Below are 22,821 nucleotides of genomic sequence, written 5' to 3'. Positions count from 1 at the left end.
AGGCCAGCCATCTCGGGAATGGCTGGCCTTAGGGCCTGATTGGCCCAGTGGCTCAAACCCCGCCCACAGGTGGGGCTTGAGGCGCCTGGGCCAACCGGAATCGGCCCAGTTGTTTTATTATGAATTTATCTTTGTATCATATTATTGTATATTTATTTGATTTCTTTAATAAAATGTTATAACATAAAAAAGTAAATAAACATCTTTCAGTGGGCAAAGGTGCATTTCTGGTTTTATGTCCATCCAGCCACCCCGCCCCCGCGCAAACTTCACCTGTTCCCCGCCCCTAGAAGCATCTTTCTCTGGCCACGCCCCTTCCTCGCACCACGAGGGACACATTAGCTCAGTCTCGCGCTGCCAGGGAACACCTCAGCCTCGCCCCCGCCTTCACGCGCCGCCAAGAGTTGCCAGGAAACACCTCAGCCTCGCTCCCCGCCCTCACGCGCCAACGACTTACCTCAGCCCCACCCTCTCCTCGCACTGCCAGGAAACACCTCAGCCACGCCCCCCCGCCTTCACGCGCCGCCAAGAGTTACCTTAGCCCCACTTCCTCTCGCACAGCCACGCCTCCCGCCTTCACGAATTCCCTTCCTTGAGCTCCGCCCCAGCGTTCTCCAAGCAACCGTTGAGCACAGCCCCGCCCCCACGCGTCGCCCTGGAAACCGCCGCCATGAACGCCGAAGCGCTGCACTTCTCCCTGGAGCTGGTGGCGAGCCTGGGCCAGGGCCTGAGCTCGGAGCAGAAGGCGGCCCTGCGCGCCTCCATGGTGTTACTCGAGCGCGACTACCGCTTCAGCCGCATCCTCTTCTGGGGCCGCATCCAGGGGCTGCAGGCCGACTACTACATAGCGCAGGGCTGTACCCAAGACCAGCTCTACTACAGGAGCGTGCTCTACAGGTGGGGCGGGGAGGGGGAGGGGGAGGGGGAGGGGGAGGGGGAGGCGGCATGCCAGGGCAGGGCACTGGGGGAGGGGGAGGGGAGGGGAGGGGAGGGGGAGGGGGAGGTGGCATGCCAGCGCAGGGCAGTGTGGGGAGGGGGAGGGGGAGGCGGCATGCCAGCGCAGGGCAGTGTGGGGAGGGGGAGGGGGAAGCGGCATGCCAGCGCAGGGCAGTGCGGGGAGGAGGAGGCGGCTTACCAACACAGGGCAGTGTGGGGAGGGGGAGGGGGAAGCGGCATGCCAGCGCAGGGCAGTGCGGGGAGGAGGAGGCGGCTTACCAACACAGGGCAGTGTGGGGAGGGGGAGGGGGAAGCGGCATGCCAGCGCAGGGCAGTGCGGGGAGGAGGAGGCGGCTTACCAACACAGGGCAGTGTGGGGAGGGGGAGGCGGCATGCCAGGGCAGGGCACTGGGGGAGGGGGTGGCGGCATGCCAGCGCAGGGCAGTGTGGGGAGGGGGAGGCGGTATGCCAGGGCAGGGCACTGGGGGAGGGGGAGGCGGCATGCCAACACAGGGCAGTGTGGGGAGGGGGAAGGGGAGGCGGCTTGCTGGCGCAGGGCAATGTGGGGAGGGGGAGGTGGCTTGCCGGCGCAGGGCAGTGTGGGGAGGGGGAGGGGGCATGCCAGCGCAGGGCAGTTGGGGGGCAGAGGGAGGAGGGACGACATGGTGGGGGGGGCGACATGCCAGCACAGGGCAGTGTGAGCAGAAGCTCGGCTACGTGGGGTGGGGAGGGGAAGGGGAGTCTGCATGCCAGCGCAAGGCAGTGGGTGGGGGGCGAGAGGCTTGGGTATGTGGGGTAGGGTGGGGAAGGGAAGGCGGCATGCCAGCACATGGCAGTGTGGGGAGAGGCTGGGGTAAGTGAGGAAGGGACAGGCGAGGCAGCATGCCAGCGCCAGGCAGTGTGGGGAGAGACTCTGTTTGAGGGGGTGAAGGCAGCTTGGATGCCAGTGATTTGCAGTGTGGAGAAAGTCTCAGATACAGCAGCTACCTGCGAAGAGCTCGTCCTTCCCTCTCTACATGTTTATATGTGTACTGAGGCAAAAGCTAATCTGCAACAGTGCACTGTACAGCATCTGTTTGTGGAAGGAGCCTTTGAATGCCTCCAGTACGTTACTCCTTTTTTTTAGTACATTTTAGTTAGTACATTTTTTTGTGCTCTTCCCTTCGCCAGGCCTGATGGTTTATTCCCCCTCCCCCCATCAGCACCAGTCTTTCCTCAGGCTGGATCCTTCTCAGCTCTACACCCTACTTAAAGACCTGAACAGCCTCCTACACTTCTTTCCCTCTTTGCTCTTCCAGTTTTCTTTCCTCCTCTGTTCTTTCTCCCTGTATGCCAGCTTCCTCTCGACCCTCCCTATTTCTCTCTTCCCTTGCTTGCTCCCCTCTCCCACTTCATCTCTCTAATTCCTAGCAAGGCCCCTAGATGTTTTTTCCCCTTCCTCCTGCAACAGTTGCTCCCATTTCACATCATATAAGAACAGCAGGCTCTCTTGGTAATGAATGATGGCAAAGAGGAGGAGAATGACAGTTTGTTGAGCAACATCTCTCTTCTCTGCTGCCTGGGATTATATGGTAACCACACTGGCTTGGCCTAACAAGTACCATGTTTCCCTGAAAATAAGAGGGTCTTATATTAATTTTGGGTCCAAAAAAACGCACTAGGACTTATTTTCAGGGGATGTCTTATTTTTTTCATGTACAACAATCGTGTTTCCTCTCCTCCACTCCAATTCGTCCTCTTTCCTTTCTCTCCCCCCCATGTGCAGCATCTTTCTATCTCTCCCATTCCCCTGTACAGCAGAACCTCACCGACCCTCCCACCATGAGACCGACATGCCTCCGCTCGGAGGAATCGAAAAACAGCAGGAGTGGCGCTCTGAACGGGCTGCTTCATGGCCTTCTCTCTGCTGCGTTACTGAGTGATGCGGCAGAGGGAAGGCCGCAAAACAGCCAGTTCAGAGCGCCAACACTGTATTTGGATGCCTCGGAGGTATGTCGGTGACATGGTGGGAGGGTCGGTGGGGTTCTGCTGCACAGGGGGATGGAACCCAGAAATAGTGGAAGCCTGGATGATTTTTTTTTTTAACTAGGGATGGAGTCGGGGACATTTGGGGGGGGGGGGGGTCGATCTTAACCAGGGCTTATTTTTGGGGCATCTTTATTTATTTAATAAATCTTTATTCATTTTTACATCTTACATCAAGTGTATCAAATAATTGACAATTGAAATTGGGGCATCTTTAAAAAATCATGCTAGGGCTTATTTTTGGGGAAACACAGTAGATGCTCTCTTCCTCTTTGCCCTTCATCGCTAAGCATGGCTAGTTGTCTTTGCATGGGAAGCAGAATGGGGGTGAATGCTGAGGGAAGAGAGCACATTGACAGGCTTGTTTTTCCAGGGTAATGGAAAGGAGAGGAGATAAAGCCTGTCAGCTGCCTATGCTGCTATATCCTTTTTTTGTGTACAGTTCTGCTCAGAGGAGAAACTCTTCATTGTGCAGTTGTGCAGAATTCCTCCAGGAGCAGTTCTTCTAGTGTTGATTTCTCAAAGATTCAGGACTAGAAACGCTACCCTGCAAAAGGCCAAAAATCTCCCTACAGAAACTGTGTCAATTGGTATTTCTGGGGTAGAAAGGTGAAGCTCAGTGACTGGCCAGAAGCACAAGATGGAAGGGAAAATAAATGTAATTAGTGATTTGATTAGTGTGAAGAGTCTTCTGTTCCCAGTGAGGGTACTGATTGCTTGGTGCTGTTCCTTGCTCTGTTAGTTTGAACTGCCTTGACTGGAGTCTTCTGCCTCCTGCTACTGAAAAGATGATACAGGAGGCTTCTATGGTGCAGGGCCGTTTCACTGGGGACCCCTCTCACGAGTACGAATACATTGGTGCTAAGAAGACAGATGATGATGAGGATGCAGGTCCTGAAGAAGGAGAAATTGTAAGTGTCCTGTGGCTTTCTTTCTGTTTTGGTGCACTGAGAAGGAGTAATAGTTCCTTCAGCATAACTTTGAGAGTTATGCTTCTAAATTGGCCTCTTTGAAAATTTACTAGGACTGAGTTCCTACATTTATTTTTACAACATTTCACCAAACTCATAAATTACAGTAGAAGCATAAAAAACGGACAGCAACAGGGGTGAAATTTGGAACTTAGCACTGGTTTTCAGTACTAAGTTCATACTGTAAATTAGGCTCATAAATCTAGGTAAATGAATGGCAGGCCTAAATTTGTAAGCATAGATTTTTATTATCCCAACAGACCAGTCCAGACATTTGGGTTTGTGCCATCTTATCAGCAGGTGGAAACTGCAACTGAGTTGTGATGCAATGGCTTTAGAGCTCTTGTGCAACAACTTGGCTAGTATTTCTCAGTCTTCGATAGGTGCTAGTTCTGGCAATCCTTTGCAGTCTGCAATGGTCTTCTTGATTTCTGGAGCTGAGTATCAGTCTATTTCAACAACCAAATTGCTCTGGTTGTGGTTTCTTGGCAATGCTTAGAACTAATAATGAAGTCTCAGAATTGAAAACCTGAAGAATCCCTGGTGGCGTTTGTGGATTGGAATGTGTAGATGTGTCTCTGTCAGATCCAGGGAGGTGATAGACCGTAACATTTCCACGTGGAAGTCTGATGTGCTTCAGATCCAGAATGGGCTGAAAAGTGCCCTCCTTTGGATTAGGTTTTGTGGCTTGCTACTGGATATGCATGAAATAAATGTGACCAGTTAGTTGTATGATGAAATTTAGGTATATCTTTAATTTCTTTTCTTTTAGTCCTGCTACACAGGACGATTGGGTTGTATCTTCCTTCCAGCAGATGAAGATAGAGAAACTGACTCTTCCCAGTGACATCACTGATTTAATAGCTTGAAAACTCCAATATGCCCCTGCTAAAACAGTGGAAGGATTCATAAATCACACTGATGCCCCCATCAAACCACTGCAGCTATAATGAATTCCTGTTCCGCCACTTATTTCTGCTAGATGGGATGATCAGTGACACTCAGAAAAGCACACAGACAATATAAAAGCATAAACAATAACCCTTTATTATATATATATATATGAATATAAGAATTAAATAGCTTCACCGTATCCCAGGCAACGACCAGTCCTTCACAATTGGGAATCCCTGCAATTGATAGGTGGGTAGACACGGGAGACTGTCCCTTTAGATGTCTTGGATTCTAATGTTAGGGGCAGAGTCCCGTCCTTATAAAGGGTGAAAGCAAAGCTGCTGAGTTCAAAAGCATGAACTGCTGGTCCTGCGATTCAGGCACACCCGGTCCTGGTCTTTTGTTCTTTGTTGTTTTGGCAACACCCAGGTCAAAGAGGTCAAGCTAGCAGATACTTGTTGCAGAAACCAGCTTCCCATCTGGTTTTACTGTCCTTTTGATGTTGTTTGGGCAACCCCCAGGTCAAAGAGGTCAAGATAGCAGATAAGCAGACTTGTGGATACATGTCAGTAGTATGCTGAGTTTCAGTTACCCCCCCTGGCCATAGGCATAACAATTCCTTAACCAGAAACCTTTATGAACTTATTCTCTTTTATAGAATACCACTAGAGAAAGAGGCAGAGTACTCAATCAGTCCTGTGACTCGAAGTCTTACAGGGAGGGGTTTCAAGATGGTTCAGGAGAGATAGATGGATGAATAGATGGCTATAGGTGGCTAACCCCTTTCAAAAACCATGCTGCCTTGGAAACACATAACACCTTGCCACTGTAATATGGGAGGCCACCAGCTGGTACCAACCCCTGCTGCAGAAAACTGGACACCTCCAGGATCTGAGCCTTCCATGGGGAGAAGGATGTAAGCCAAGGAAATGGGAAGACTTGTGGGATTTGAGCAAGGTGATGTAAATCATGGGAGAAAACCCCTGCCTTGTTAGGTGCTGCCTCTCAAGCGCCAGCTGTAAGCCAGAAAGGATCCAGATATTCCATTTCCACCAGATTTTGTCTAAGCAGTCCTTGACCTTTCGGAAGAGGAAGGAGGGCCTCCACTAGCATTCAAACTAGATCAGACGCTCATATAATTCCTGTGTGTCAAAGCAGCACCAGGGCATTTAGCTCTGGGCCACAGTAGAAACCTACCATGGCTTAGTAAAAGGGGGAGGGGGGGACAAGTGCCCTAACCAGCCTTGTCCCGACTTATGTTTGAAAGGAATGTTATGAAATTTAATTTAAACTTGAAAGACTTATTTCTCCTTTAAGAGTAAATAAAAATAAATAAAAAGCAATCGACATAAAAGAGATCTTACTAACTTGGTTTCTTTCAAGTGCTGCTTTTCCTTTCAAAAAGGGCCTATTTTTACCCTCTACTTATTGCTCACTTTGTGGATCTACCCCAAGTAGTGCTAGTTGGGGACCAATTTCAATGCTTCTGAGAGAATTTTGCACTGGAATGCTATTATATGTACAAAACATTCTTGCAAGGCAGATATTCATGCACAGAACAGCATTCTATGCATAGATGCATAGCAGCTAACTCTGTGGGTGCTGTGGTTGATGGACCCACAATATTGAGCAAGCAATTTGACTGTGTCCAGGAAGGGATAACTTCCATTTTGAAAAGTTGATTCTTATGCATAGATTTGTGCCATGATAATTCTTTTGCTTCTCAAACCCTGGGCACAGTAGTAGCTGCCCTCATTCTGACGTTTCTTTTTACCACTTTCTCCATGGAGGCCACAAAAAAAGTTGGTGGGTCTCATACTCACAAGAAAAGGAACAGGCATTAAATCTTTCCAGAACACGTACTTTCTGGGGTTTGAGGAGGGGTAGGAGGATTACAGGTCAATATGCTGTTCTATAGTTTATTTTCTCTGTTGATTCTGCATTCTGCAAGATTGTATTGCTTTTTAAAACTTCAATAAATAGATTTTTCTATAAATCTTTTCAGAACAAGCTATGCTCTACACCTTCTCAGATTTGGTATTAATGCTCCAGGATTGTGCTCATTTCTCTGCATTGGTGCAAAATGGCACTACCTCTGGATTTTAATGTGCTGCTTGCTGATGTTGAATGCCCCTTCACCACCCCATCCCCTTCACCTCCCCATCCGCACAGCATCCATAGGGCAACGGACAAGGAGACTACTTTAACAGGAGCAAAGAACCCCCCCAACCTAAATCCAACTCTCCCTCTCGATCTGCTGGTATCTTTCCCTCTCGGGCTATGGACAGGCCTTGGACGGGCCTCTCTCTCTCTCAGGCCACGGATGGTGACACTCCTTCAACCGGAGCAAAGAACCACCCCCCAACCTAAATCCAACTCTCCCTCTCGATCTTCTGGTATCTTTCCCTCTCGGGCCACGGATGGGCCTCTCTCTCTCTCTCTCAGGCCACGGATGGTGACACTCCTTCAACCGAAGCAAAGATCCATCCCCCAACCTAAATCCAACTCTCCCTCTCGATCTGCTGGTATCTTTCCCTCTCGGGCCATGGACGGGCCTCTCTCTCAGGCCACGGATGGTGACACTCCTTCAACCGGAGCAAAGAACCACCCTCCAACCTAAATCCAACTCTCCTTCTCGATCTGCTGATATCTTTCCCTCTCGGGCCATGGACGGGCCTCTCTCTCTCTCAGGCCACGGATGGTGACACTCCTTCAACCGGAGCAAAGAACCACCCCCCCAACCTAAATCCAACTCTCCCTCGCGATCTGCTGGTATCTTTCCCTCTCGGGCCATGGACGGGCCTCTCTCTCTCTCAGGCCACGGATGGTGACAGTTCTTCAACCGGAGCAAAGAACCACCCCACCCCAACCTAAATCCAACTCTCCCTCTTGATCTGCTGGTATCTTTCCCTCTTGGGCCTTGGATGGGCCTCTCTCTCTCTCTCTCTCAGGCCACGGATGGTGACATTCCTTCAACCGGAGCAAAGAACCACTCCCCAACCTAAATCTAACTCTCCCTCTCAATCTGCTGGTATCTTTCCCTCTCAGGCCATGGACGGGCCTCTTTTTCTCTCTCAGGCCAAGGATGATGATACTCCTTCAACCGGAGTAAAGAACCATCTCCCAACCTAAACCTAACTCCCTCGCTCGATCTTCCTCATTCTCAAATGCTCCAGGTAGGACGCAGGGTGGAAGGAGAGAAAGATACCAGATCGAAAGGGAGAGAGTTGGATTTAGGTTGGGAGGGGGGGGGGTTCTTTGCTCCAGTTGAGCTGCCAGCAGAAGAAACATTTTAATTGGGGCCCGCCTTACCTTTGGAAGTTTCTGTATCGATCCAGTGCCATCTCAGCAACCACCACCAAGTGGCCTTTCTCCATCTCAACAGCAACCACCGTCCTTCCGATCTGAATCGCTGTAGCTGCACTACAACTTCAACCCATTAAATGGGTTTTTCAAATCGTGTGTAGCAGGAGCGATTGGTTTTCCCTTCCTGCTTGAGGAGAGAAGACCAAATTAGGAGCTGGTGCACTCTAGGGGAGGAATCAAGGGCAGAACGACAGCGCAGGTTGGCCATGATGAAGGGAGAGGAGACCAATTGGGAACCGGTGCACTCTAGGGGGAGGAGTTAAGGGCAGAACGACGGCGCAGGGTGGCCATGATGAAGGGAGAGGAGACCAATTGGGAACCAGTGCACTCTAGGGAAGGATTCAAGGACAGAACGATGGTGTGGGTATGCAATGAAGATGACGACAACAACAACATGGCCGCTGGACGCATGGAGATTTACGGTAATGAACGAGGGGCGATTCTAACTGTGGGGTCAAAGCTTTTAACCATTCCCGCGGGCAGTGAAAAGTTTTCCCCCATATCTGCGATGACTAGGGGGTGCAGCGTCTCCGGGGCCACGGACAAACCACAGGGTTTGCTTACTGTGTCATTCTCTAGTTTCGATAAATTTCTTGAGGAAAAGTCCACTTTCAGTTTCAGGTCCTTCGGTTTGGTCTGGTGGCTGCCCCTTTTCAAAAGTGATAGTGGTAGTTTTGGCACACTGGTTCCTGCCAGGATGTATAAGTCTTGGCTCATCTGGACCAACTTTGCAGCTCACTACACAGTGGTCACCTTCTACATTCCCTCTAAGTGGAGCACATGAGCAATCGCTCATACGTTCTAGGAGTGTTGCTCAGATTTACATGGTTGGTCTCAAAAATATTTGCAAATCTGGAAAAGTTTGAGCTTTTAGAATTTGTTGCTCACACAAAAAAAAATGTTTTAGAATTTGTCACTTACATGAGAGAAACTTTGCTCGCACCTGGCCAATCCTTAGAGGGAGCTTTGGACATTTCTCATGTCATCCTGCTCCTGAAGCAAGGGCTGGGTGGTAAAATCAGGCAAAGAGTCACCTGCCTCCCTCCCAGAGCTTGGAATCTCTGGGGATCCAGCTCAGGGGCTGGTGTTTCTCATACATGAACGTATGGCCAAGTTACTAAACCAAAAGCACAACTTGTGCAATTTGGAAGTCTACAGGTATGGGACCATCTAGTTTTTTGTTTTTTTTTTTCCTTATTATTTTTTTATTTTCAAATTTTACATAAAGTGTACAAAATACTAAATTACAATTGATGAATACAGAATATCACTTTTATATCTAATACATCATATTTCTAAATATATTTTTCCCCCTCTCCCTCCCCCCACCCTTCTATTACTTTTCATATATTATTTTTAATTTTCAAATTTTACATAAATTGTAAAAATATTAAAATACAATTGATAAATACACAATATCATTTTATATCTAATATATCATATTCTAAATATATTTTTATCACCTCTCCCTCCCTCCACCCTTCTATTACTTTTCATTCATACATTACGTATTGTATAACATATTATAACATATTATGTAGAAATTATTTTCATTACCCCCCCCTCTATGTGTGTCATAAAAAAGATATTTAAAAGAAGAAAAGAAGAAGAAAAATCCTACTATTTATTCATTACAGTATTTTGTCAATGGCCCCCATATTTTTATAAATTTAGTATATGTCCCTCTTTGTATTGCTATCGTTCTTTCCATTTTAAATATATGACATATTGTATTCCACCAAAATGTATAATTTAGGTTGTTATAATTTTTCCAATTATTAGTTATATGCTGAATGGCAACCCCTGTCATAATTAATAAAAACATCTAGTTTTATGGTGGCAACCTTGGAAGTGGTACTTTGGGCTCAGACCCATACACATTCTCTCCAGGCTGCCCACTTATCTCAATGGGCACTTGTTTATGAGGACTTCAACTACCATCTGCCATAGCCTCTCAAGGCCTCATGCAACCTAAGACCTCCTCATCCTTGCATAATCGTCTTAACCATGTATTGAGACTTTGGAGTTCTTCTGCCTGCCTCTTGGGTCTCATACATGTGACAAGGAGCATTTCTGAAAATGCTACCCCAGAGGATCTGGGTTTCAGTTTTCTACTTAAAAGCCTAAATTTGGCTTCCAGAACCTGCCTCCTACATTTTCCTAGGTCATCGTTACCTACATGTACTAAGATAGCAGGCTCCTTCTCAGCACTATATAAAATCCTTTCTAGGTGGGAAGTGTGTGGGCCACAGCCTCAGTACCCTGAGGTTGTGAGTTCAAATCCCATGGTGCTCCTTGTGACCCTGGGCAAGTCACTCAATCCCCCATTGCCCCAGGTACATTAGGTAGGATATGAGTCTACCAAAACAGATAGGTAAAAGTGTTTGAGTACTTGAATGTAAACCACTTAGGCTATAAGTGGTATATAAATACAATCAAACCTCGGTTTACAAGTGTTTTGCAAGATGAGCAAAACATTAGCAAAATCTGCGCCTCGCAAACTGAGCATTGACTTGATTTGCGAGTGCCCCCCCCCCCCCCGCGATCCTGCATTCCCTTCCACTCACGTTATCCCCCTGCCGCCGCGATCCAGCATCCCCCACTCACCCACCCACCCAAGCACAATCTCTTACCCCAATGTGGCACCAGCACCAACGCACAGGACATGCCGGTGCCTGAAAATCCTCCGAGAATCTCGAGAGAGCGAGAACTAGAAGGCCCAGCCTAAGGAAGAGGGAGGATTTTCAGGCACCGGCATGTCCTGTGCATTGGTGCCAGTGTCACATCGGGGTAAGAGATCGTGCCTGGGTGGGTGAGTGGGGGATGCCAGATCACGGCGGCAGGAGTGGGGGCAGCGGGAGGGGGGATGCCAGATCAGGGGGGATGCTGGATCGCTGGGGGGAGGGTATGGAGCAGCGAGGGTGGCCTCAGGGGTGGGGGGTAAGATGGAGCAGCACCGGTGGCCTCGGGGGGGAACATTTCAAGCGAGTTTCCCTTACTTCCTATGGGGATACTCACTTTGATATACAAGTAAATTGGTTTACGAGCATGCTACTGGAACGAATTATGCTCATAAACCAAGGTTCCACTGTACTATAAATAACTAAATACATAGGTGATATGTGAGGTTCTCCACCTTCACACCAGGCAGGCAAGTGACCAGGCAATCCTCACGCCCACCAGCCATCTACATGCCTAATGATCAAATCACCAATTATAACAGATGTCCTAACACTTCTCTCTGTGCAAAAGCCTCTGGAGACACATCCTCAATGCAAGAGGATATTGCATCCACTGGTGGGCAGGTCCTGGTTACAGGAGTATTTCCTATCTCACCAGGGTTATGCTCTCCTTTTAGGAGACCTCCATCCTCCAAGGCAGCACAGGGGCTGCCAGACTGGAGGTGGGAGTTCTCTACAATGTCCCTGTAGGTCTCCTCTATGTACCTCTCTGTCTCCCTCAGCTACTCTAGCCTCAAGAGAACAGACTCATTCTCTGGGAACTAGGAGCTGCTTGCACTGAGCACACACATTCAAACTCTTGCCAATTGGAAGATAATCATATACATGTGACGGTGTAAAAGCCTGAAAAGTATCCTTCTTGCTGCTGGACTACTGTCTGCATCTCTCGTATTAATATGTTTAATTAAACCTTGTTACAGTAATAGGAATATTAGACTAGTTTAAGGAACCTTTGGATTATATTATGTTCTTTATTTAGCAAGAAATGAACATGTCTGTAATAACCAATCCTCCTGTTAGCCATAAGAACATAAGCATGGCCTCTGCCGAGTCAGACCATGGGTCCATCATGCCCAGCAGTCTGCTCCCGCAGCGCCCCCCCCCCCAGGTCCATGACCTGTAAGTGATTTTATACCTAAACATTCTATTCCTTAATCCTTTAATATCCTGTATGGTAACCTTCTAACTATACCCTTCAATCCCCTTTTCCTTCAGGAAATCATCTAATCCCATTTTGAAACCCAAAATCGTACTCTGCCCTACCACCTCCTCTGGTAGCACATTCCAGTTGTCCACCACCCTCTGAGTAAAGAACTTCCTAGCATTTTTTCTGAATCTGTCTCCCTTCAATTTTTTTGAGTGCCCTCTTGTTTTTGTTGCCCCTGCTAGACTGAAGAATCTGTCCCTCTCTACCTTCTCCATACCCTTCATGATCTTATAAGTTTCTATCATGTCCCCTCTAAGTCTCCGCTTTTCCAGGGAAAAGAGCCCCAGCTTCTCTAGCCTTGTTGCTCTTCTCTGGACCCTCTCGAGTATCGCCATATCCTTCTTAAGGTACGGCGACCAGTATTGAGCGCAGTACTACAGATGCGGGCGCACCATCGCCCGATACAGTGGCAGGATAACTTTCTTCGTTCTGGTAGTGATACCTTTTTTGATAATGCCCAACATTCTATTCGCCTTCTTTGTGGACGCTGCGCATTGTGCCACTGGCTTCATTGTTTTATCCACTAAAAACCCCAAGTTCTTTTCCAGTTTGCCTTCTCCCAGTACCATCCCCCCCATCGTGTAGTTATACATCGGGTTTCCTAGTCTAATTAGAATAATTGACTATGAATTAAGACTAATGAAAAAATGTGCTAGGTGAGTGATTTGAGTGACAGGTAGTGGGAGCTGGGGAAGACAGCCTTCCAGCTTCTCCTGAATCAGTAGGAGCAGCCTAAATTCAACCACATGACTTCAAATGGGGATGCCAAGGTAGAGCGCTTCTTCAGTCATAGGAAGGAGGCAGCCTTAGAGGGAAATGGCCCAGGAAGGAACCCCTTACCCCTTTATATCTTTCTGCTGTGGCCCTAGGGCAGGGGTGCCCACACTTTTTGGGCTTGCGAGCTACTTTTAAAATGACCAAGTCAAAATGATCTACCAACAATAAAATTTTAAAAAAACACAACGCACACTGTATGCATAGAAAATGTTAATTATCATTCCTATTCCAGGGTTTTTCAAAGAGGTCAAAGCAGATGACTCTATGCACTATCACCTCAGTAACAACCATACAAAAATAGACAAATATACTCCCCTCCCTTTTTACTAAACCACGATAGCAGTTTTTAGAGCGCAGGGAGCTGCGTTGAATGCCCAGCGCTGCTCTCGACGCTTATAGGCTCCCTGCGCTAAAAAACTCTATTGCGGTTTAGTAAAAGAGGACCTTAGTGTAAAATATAGACAGCAGATATAAATTCAGACACATTTTGATCACTAAATTTAAAATAAAATCATTTTTCCTACCTTGTCTGGTGATTTCATGAGTCTCTGGTTGCACTTTCTTCTTCTGACTGTGCATCCAATCTTTCTTCCCTTCTTTTAGCCTGTATGCTTCCTCTCCTCCAGACCTCATTCCCTCCCCCAACTTTTCCTTCCTCTCTCCCTGCCCTTTCTTTTTTTTTTTCTGTTTCTCTTCTTTCTTTCTGTCTCCCTGCCTGCCCTTTTTCTTTCTTTCTCCCTGCCCTCCCCCAAACCACTGCCATCGGGGACCAGGACCCAAACCGCCACCAATAACAGGCATCAAACCGCCACCAATAAAACAGGCCCGAAAGCCGACGCCGCCCCAAACTCTTCCTGCTTCGGCCGACCAGCATTCCTCTCCCCGATGTCAATTCTGCCGTCGGGGAGAGGAAGGCTGATTGGCCCAAGGCTGATTGGAAATGCTGCCGGGTCCTGCCTTCGCGGAAACAGAAAGTAGGCAGGACCCGGCAGCAAGAAGAGCAAATATTTCACTAACCTGTCTTCTGCCTTAGCCCATAGTGAACGCTTGCTTCAGGGCTCTCAACATGTGCGTGCCGGCTTCCCTTCTTCCCCCCCCCGGACATAACTTCCGGTTTCGGAGGGAAGAGAAGGGAAGCCGGCACGCACACGTTAGAGCCACGGAGCATAAGTTCGCTACGGGCTGAAATCTCCAAGCTGGTTTTTTTTTGTGTTTTTTTTTATGTTCAGCGGCGGCGGCAGCAGCAGATGACAGCTGGGCGGACCGCCCAGCTAAAAGGCCCTAGAGAGAACACTAGAGAGGAAGGCTGATCGGCCCGGTAGATCAGGATGGCAACACAAGTCTATCACGGAGCCCGGGATGGGCTCCGCGATCGACTCGCGTTGCCTTCCTGAGCTACTGGTCGATCGCGATCGACGTGTTGGGCACCCCTGCCCTAGGGTATCATCACTTTATCTCCCTACACTGGGCCTAACTTGTTGTTTAAAGCTGTTTAACCCCTCACACTTTTCTTAAGTCTGCATAAAAGCTTCTATGCATCACATCTCTGGATCAGTCTTATAGTGGACCAGTATAATGATTACAGCTTTGCATTGCTTTTTGCTTCCACATAGAGCAAAAATGTAAGGAATTGAGACTATAAGCAAGCACAAAATTGAATAGAAACGAGGATCAGGGACCTCCAGTGACCACAACATGGTATGGTATCACCTCAGGAAAGGTTTCACTAGATCAAACACATCCACAAAGGTCCTCAACTTTAAGGGCACTAACTTCAAAAGCATGGGAGATTTTGTCTATGGGGCGCTGCAAAACCAGGCCAATAATGTAGAGGTAATGTGGTCAGCTCTGAAATCTACCCTACACGAAGCAACCAACATCTATATAAAAACAGTAAGTAAACGGCGGAGAAACAATAAACCTCAGTGGTTCTCTGCGGAGATCTCGGACCTCGTAAAAAAGAAGAAAAGAGCATTTATCTCCTGCAAACAATCAGAAAAACTAGAAGCTAAAGAAGACTATCTGGCCAAGTCTAGAGCTGTCAAAACAGCAGTCAGAGAGGCCAAACTCCGGATGGAAGAGAAACTAGCAAAGAACATTAAAAAGGGGGATAAATCCTTCTTCAGGTATATTAGTGCGCCTTAGGAAACCAGACGGAAACTATGTAGAATCAGACTCCGATAAAGCCGAACTACTAAATGAATACTTCTGCTCAGTTTTTACCTGCGAGGTGCCGGGATCAATTGCAGACAAGGGAAAGCTCAGAAGACCCATTTCGAAATTTTGAATTTACGTCCAGCAGCGTCTACTATGAACTATCAAGGCTCAAAGTGAACAAAGCCATGGGACCAGACAAACTACATCTCAGGGTGCTTAGGGAATTGAGAGATGTCCTGGCGGAACCAAAATTCAAGTGATGTATTTAATCTTTTTTTTTTTTTTTTTTAATCTTTATTCATTTTCAAAAATTACAAGTGTACAACAATCATTCATAAATATCTTAATTAATCACTTGACATTCTTATTTGTAATATTCCAAATAAATAATTATATAAGAAGCCCACCCCTCCCACCCATATACTAATAAATAACAATTATCAATTATTATCCTTCATAATCCCACCCCCCTTATCTTGTCCAATATTTAGGTGTTTAAGATGTCTGATCACCAGAATAAATCGTCAATGGCCCCCAAATCTTTTTAAACTTATTATAATTGCCTTGTTGTAGAGCAAATACCCTTTCCATTTTATAAATATGACACACTGAATTCCACCAAAAAGTATAATTCAGTTTAGTATAATCTTTCCAATTCCCTGTAATCTGCTGAATGGCAACCCTGTTAATATTAATAAAAGTTTATTATTATTCGCTGAAATTTGGCTTTTAAATCTCATTGAAGTACCAAATAATATAGTATCATATGAAAGGGCAACATGATTTTCTAACAATGATTTAATTTGGGGTCAATTAACTTCCAAAAGGCATTTATACAGGGACAAAAAAATTTCAAATGATCTAACGTCCCAACTTCTAAACCACAATGCCAGCATCTATTGGATCTTGAACTATCTAACTTCTGTAAACGAACTGGGGTCCATAAAGCTCTGTGCAACAAAAAAAAACCAAGTCTGTCTCATAGATGCTGCCCTTGTAGTTTTTATTCTCCAAGACCAAAAACGTGGCCATTGAAAGGCAGAAATTTGATGCCCAAGCTCAATGCTCCAAATGTCCCTAAGACCAGTTCTTTGTTTTTTATTCAAATATCCATATATCAATTTATACCACTGTGCGGCTTGGTGAAGAAATCCAAGAAATCCGCCTGAAAGCACAGGAATTCCAAGCTATTCTGAGAATTAAGAACTTTCCATTCAGGGAACCCTTCCTTGATGGCCTGCTTCAACTGCAACCATTTAAAACTTTGTGAATTATTTAAACCAAATTTATGTTGCAATTGTGAAAAACTAAGCAATGATCCATTTATAATCACAGCATTCAAAGTCCGTATACCTGCAATGATCCAATGCTTCCAAACTATTTTAAACCCGCCATGCAGCAAATCACACAAAATTGGAAGGATTATACCAAGCTAAATTATACATTCTGGTGGAACTCGGTGTGTCACATATACAAAATGGAGAAAATATTGGCATTACAACAAGGAAATATAAAAAATTTTAAGAAAATATGGGATCCGTTGACAAAATATTCTAAAGATCAGATATCTTAACACATTGATAATAATAATATAGGGTTAGGGAGGGAAATATAGAAATTAATATGAGGAAAAATGAAAAAAACAAATAACAGGGGAAAGGGATTCAATATATATGATATGATATTGTACATACAACTATAATTATTATAAACTAAATATTATGCTATTTATTTATTGTAAGAATGAAAATTTTATAAATAAAAATTAAAAAAAAAAAAAAAATAAACCCGCCAATTTTGATCTTGGAGTTTACCCAAATTGATTGATTTAATGACTTGGAAATTGGGTCTGGTGTTAAATTACTAGCATAACGTAGGGTTTTCCAGGTATCCAACAAAATTCTATTATTTTTATATTTTCTGGGCATATTTATACTAATAAGATGAGATAAATGTAAGGGAAACAGGAGCCGCCATTCCAGATACAACCAGTCTGGTACATTTTCCATGAGATCTGGGAGGATCCAATATATACCCTGTCTTAAAATATAGGCTTGATGATACCTATAGAAATTTGGAAAATTTACCCCTCCCTCCACCATTGTTTTTTGCAATTCTAGGTCTTTTACCCAACCAAACAAATTTTGTAAGAATACCATTTAACCTTTTGTAAAATGACCCCTGGAAAAAAATTGGTATTATACTCATTTGATAGCAAACCACAGGCAAAATCATCATTTTAACCGTTTGAACTCTACCCCACCAAGTAAGATGTATTTAATCTTAAATGTTTTATTAATTGTACACTTGATGTAAGTTTTAAAAATGAATAAAGAATTACAAAAAAAAAAAATCTTTCCCTAAGCACAGGAAGAGTCCCATTGGACTGGAAAACAGCTAATGTCATTCCACTCCACAAAAAGGGTTGCAGGACAGAGGCTGCAAATTACAGACCGGTAAGTCTCACATCGATAGTGAGTAAACTTATAGAAACACTAATCAAACACAAATTAGATACGACGATGAGAATCTACGAGATCCCCATCAACATGGATTTACAAAGGGTGGGTCCTGCCAATCTAATCTAATCAGTTTCATTGACTGGTTAACGAAAAAGCTGGATATGGGGAAGTCCCTGGACGTCGTGTACTTTGACTTCAGTAAGGCCTTTGATAGTGTCTCACACCGCAGGTTATTGAGCAAGATGAGTTTGATGAGATTAGGAGAAACATTGACTGCATGGGTTAAAGACTTGCTCAGAGGTAAACTTCAGAGGGTGGTGGTAAATGGTACTCTCTCTGAAACGTCTGTAGTGATCAGTGGAGTGCCGCAGGGCTCGGGTTTGGGTCCAATCCTATTTAATATCTTTGTAAGGGACCTGGCTCAGGGGCTTCGAGGTAAAATTACATTATTCGCCGATGACGCTAAACTATGCAACATAGTAGGCAAAAGCACAATGCCCGACAGTATGGTGCAGAACCTACTCTTACTGGAACATTGGTCCACAACTTGACAACTAAGTTTTAATGCCAAAAAGTGTAAGGTCATGCACCTTGGCAGCAGAAATCCATGCAGAACTTACACCCTAAATGGTGAGACTTTAGCAAGAACTGCAGCAGAACGGGACTTAGGAGTGATCATTAGTGAAGATATGAAGACTGCCAATCAAGTGGAGAAAGCTTTATCCAAGGCTAGACAAATGATGGGTTGTATCCGAAGAAGTTTCATCAGCCGGAAGCCCGAAGTTATAATGCCATTGTATAGATCCATGGTGAGACCTCATCTGAAATATTGTGTACAATTCTGGAGGCCACATTATCAAAAAGATGTGTTGAGAGTTGAGTCGGTTCAGCGAATGGCCACCAGGATGGTCTCAGTACTCAAGGATCTCCCGTATGAGGAATGGCTGGGTAAGTTGCAGCTATACTCACTCGAGGAACGCAGAGAGAGGGGAGACATGATTGAGATGTTCAAATGTGTCACGGGCCATATTGAGGTAGAAGAAGATATCTTTTTCCTTAAAGGACCTACGGCAACAAGAGGGCATCCATTGAAAATCAGGGGTGGGAGATTTCATAGCGACACCAGGAAGTATTTCTTCACCGAAAGGGTGGTTGATCATTGGAATGATCTTCCACTGCAGGTAATTGAGGCCAACAGCGTGCTAGATTTTAAGAAAAAATGAGATAAGCATGTGGGATCACTTCAAGGAAGAACTTAGGGGGGGTCGGTCATTAGAGTGGGCAGACTTGGGCCGTGGCCCTTTTCTGCCATCATATTCTATGTTTCTATGAACCAAAAGAGGACTGAAAGCCCAAGGAGTAGAGTGCTTAATGCAGGAGTCTTTCTGTACACTTGAATCTATTTGTTATCCCAGGACAAGCAGGCAGCATATTCCCACATATGGGTGACGTCACCGACGGAGCCCCGCAGCGGACAGCCTCGAAAGCAAACTTGCTTGAAGATCTCGAACTTTCGAGTACTGCACCGCGCCTGCGCGCGTGCCTTCCCGCCCGAACTAGGGGGCGCATCTCCTGAGAGGATCCTCAGTTCGTTTATTTCCGCGGAGACAAGAAGACACGTTTTCTTTCTCTGCAGCATTGCCTTCTCATCACCGCGGCTGTTTCTTTTATTTTAAAGTCGGTTGCTGTGTTTGCCTTTATTTTTTCTTTTTCTCTTGAATAAAATAAAAAAATAAAAAAATACTTTACTATTTCTTTTTTTTTGTTCGGCCGTCGAGCTTTGGGCCTAGGCCTAGGCTCCTTCGTTCGACACGGACTTTATTTTTTCCATGTCCCGGCCTCTTACCGGGTTTAAACGTTGTCGACAGTGTAATCGGGTGATTTCGGTCACCGATCCCCACTGCCGTTGTTTACAGTGCCTGGGTTCTTCTCATTCCCCAGAAGATTGTCATCGCTGCTTTACCCTCACTCCACGAGCTTTTCGGCGGCGTTGTGCTCAATTTTTTCAACTTTTCGGTATGGAGCAATCTTCGGATCCGGCCTCGACCGTGGCGGTTGCCCCGGTCTCGAAGGCCTCGACTCCGACGACCTCGACACCTGTGGTCTCGAAGGCCTCAACCCTGACTCCGGCTGGAGTTTCGGTCTCGAAGGCCTCGACCTCTTCTACTTCGGTGGCCTCGAAGACGACGTCTTCCACGAAGTCTTCTACGGGGGGTAAGTCTCCGAGTTCCCTTTCAGGTGCCGTATCTAAGAAGCCACCAGAGTCCTCGGCACGTCCACTTTCAAAGCGTACCTCCAAGATAAGGGAATACTCACCTTCGAGGTCGCCCTCTTCGGAATGTACTGCTGCACATACGAGGTCAGAATCTTCTGTCTCGGTGCCGATGCTGGAGGACATGTTGAAATCTATCCTCACCACTCAGATTACCTCTTTAGTGGCTCAACTGGTCCCATCCTCGACCTTGCCTCGGGCTGACCAGCCTGTTATTCAACCGGAGCTTCCAGTTTCCCGAAGCCGATCCCGAACACCGAAGAACATTTCTTCATCGGAGTCGTCTCCGGGCTCACCTCCTCCGAAGCATCGGTCGAAGCATTCAACACCTGCTGCCTCCAAGCTTCGGAGGGAGTCTTCGACATTGGATACCGAGGCTTCTTTATCTCGCTCTTCAAAGACGAAGCATGGATCTCGATATCGAGCCTCCACTCGAAGCCCTTCTCGATCCAGAACACCGTCGAAGCCAGTCCGTCGAGACAGTTCTCCACACACCTCAACTCATTCTATACCACGTACACCTGGTACTTCTCCATCCAGGAGTTTGAAAAGGAAACATTCTCTTACTCCACCTCACAGTGCAGCTTCTTCTGTCACTATGCGTATGGAATCAGACCTTTCCACATACTCTAGAGAGGCTTCTCCATCCTACTCAGTTCAGCCTAAATCTCGCAGTGGCTCTCCTGAGGAATCATCTGATCCAAAATCAGTTTCTTTTGCCAAATTTATTTTTGACATGGGTCAAGCTCTTAAGCTAGACCTTCATTCAGACTCTAAATATACTCCTGAATACTTAGCGGATATGGAGCTTCCCCATCCACCTAAAGAGTCACTCAGATTACCTATGACTCCTGTTCTGCAGCAGACCTTCACTCGCAATATGGAAACTCCTTATTCTATCACTGCTATACCATCCAAATTGGAATCTCGTTACAGAACGGTCCCATGTAAAGGATATGAAAAGTCTCAACTTTCTCATCAATCTCTGGTGGTAGAGTCATCATTGAAAAAAGCACATCCCTCCAAGATTTACGCTTCAGTTCCTCCTGGTAGGGAAGGCCGTACCATGGATAAATTTGGTCGACGTTTATACCAGAATTCTATGATGGCAAATAGAGTTCTCAATTATAACTACATTTTTACGTCCTACTTCAACCATTTTCTAAAGATTTTATCTTCATTTTACCCGGACATCTCTACCAATCGCCTATCAGAATTTAAAAATATCCTTAAGACTCTTTCTCAGTTGAGACTATTCATGTTACAAGCTTCCTATGATGCCTTTGAACTCTCGTCTAGAGTATCTGCATTTGCTGTAGCCATGCGTAGGTTAGCATGGTTACGTATAGTGGACATGGATCCTAACCTTCAGGATAGATTGGCAAATCTTCCTTGTCAAGGAAATGAGTTATTTGATGACTCTATTGAGGCGGCTACAAAGCGTCTTTCAGAACATGAGCGCTCTTTTGCTTCCCTCATTCGCCCGAAACCTAAACCTGTACCAACTAGAGGTTTCAAACAAACTCCACGTCGCTATCCACAGAAAACAACTCCTGCTTTTTCTAGACCTCCTGCTCGTCGGCCTCCTCCACAACAACGACAACAAAAGTCTCAGACTCCTGCTGCCACCAAGCCTGCTCAGTCTTTTTGACAATCTCGACCTGAGCATTCAAATTTCTCTGTTTCCAAATTCTCCCCTCCCCATAGGGGGTCGCCTGTCCACATTTTATCATCAATGGGAGCTCATAACATCAGATCTCTGGGTACTTACCATCATACGAGAGGGATACTCTCTTCGACTCCTTCAGGTGCCTCCAGATCGCCATCCAAGAGAGTGTCTTTCAAATCAGTCGCATCTTCCTCTTCTTCTTCAAGAAGCTCGAGCTCTTCTTCTCCTGCGAGCAGTGGAGGAAGTTCCTCTCTCCCAAAGGAACTCGGGATTCTACTCCCGTTATTTTCTAGTTCCCAAAAAGACGGGGGATTTGCGACCGATTTTGGATCTCAGAGCTCTCAACAAATATCTAGTCAAAGAGAAATTTCGAATGCTCACTCTGCCAACTCTATATTCCTTGATGGATCAAGGGGATTGGATGTGCTCCCTCGATCTCAAAGAGGCCTATACTCATATCCCTATTCATCCAGCATTTCGCAAGTACCTCAGATTCCAAGTAGGAAATCTTCATCTTCAGTACAGAGTTCTCCCCTTCGGACTGGCTTCTTCCCCCAGAGTTTTCACCAAATGCCTTGTGGTTGTGGCTGCAGCTCTTCGCAACCAGGGTCTCCAAGTATTTCCATACCTAGACGACTGGCTCATCAAGGCTCCCTCTCTTTCAGGGGTTATTGTAGCGACCCAACAGACTATTCTTTTTCTACAAAGTCTGGGATTTCACATCAATTTTACCAAATCTCAGCTAACTCCTTCTCAGTCTCTCCAATTCATAGGAGCAACTCTGGACACTATCAATCTGAGAGCATACCTTCCACAACCACGTCAGGATGCACTCCTTCAAATTTCTCAACAATTCTTCCAACTTTCCACTGTTCCAGCAAGGAAAATGATGGTTCTACTCGGTCACATGGCTTCTACAGTTCATGTGGTTCCCTTTGCCAGACTTCATCTTCGCATTCCTCAATGGACACTGGCATCTCAATGGCAACAATCAGTGGATCCTCCAACCCGACTAATTTCCATCACTCCTTCATTAAAGAAGTCTCTCCGTTGGTGGATGCTCTCTTTGAATCTTTCAAGAGGTTTACTGTTTTACCCTCTTCCTCATCAGAAGGTCCTCACAACCGACTCGTCAATGTACGCATGGGGAGCCCATGTGGACGGTCTTTGCACTCAAGGGCTCTGGACCCAAGCAGACCGGAGGTGTCCTATAAATCTGATGGAACTCAGAGCGATATTCTATGCTCTCAAAGCTTTTCAGCATCTACTTCACGACATGGTGATTCTAGTACGTACCGACAATCAAGTAGCCATGTATTATGTAAACAAACAGGGAGGGACGGG

At 46.0% G+C, this 22,821-nt stretch overlaps 1 protein-coding gene across 1 annotated transcript in view; it reads left to right on the top strand.

Moving 5' to 3' along the window:
• Positions 1–468: 468 nt before the first annotated feature.
• RSPH9 (radial spoke head component 9) overlaps positions 469–22,821 on the top strand; it is a 152,333-nt gene continuing 129,980 nt past the window's right edge. The window contains exons 1-2 of the mRNA XM_033935384.1: positions 469–897; positions 3,704–3,872. Coding sequence (XP_033791275.1) covers positions 671–897; positions 3,704–3,872 — 396 coding nt within the window. The 5' untranslated portion in view covers positions 469–670. The remainder of the gene's footprint in view (positions 898–3,703; positions 3,873–22,821) is intronic.

Source organism: Geotrypetes seraphini, chromosome 3 (assembly GCF_902459505.1).
Source record: "Geotrypetes seraphini chromosome 3, aGeoSer1.1, whole genome shotgun sequence".
Classification (NCBI taxonomy): domain Eukaryota; kingdom Metazoa; phylum Chordata; class Amphibia; order Gymnophiona; family Dermophiidae; genus Geotrypetes; species Geotrypetes seraphini.
This window is presented reverse-complemented; position numbering and strand designations above follow the sequence as displayed.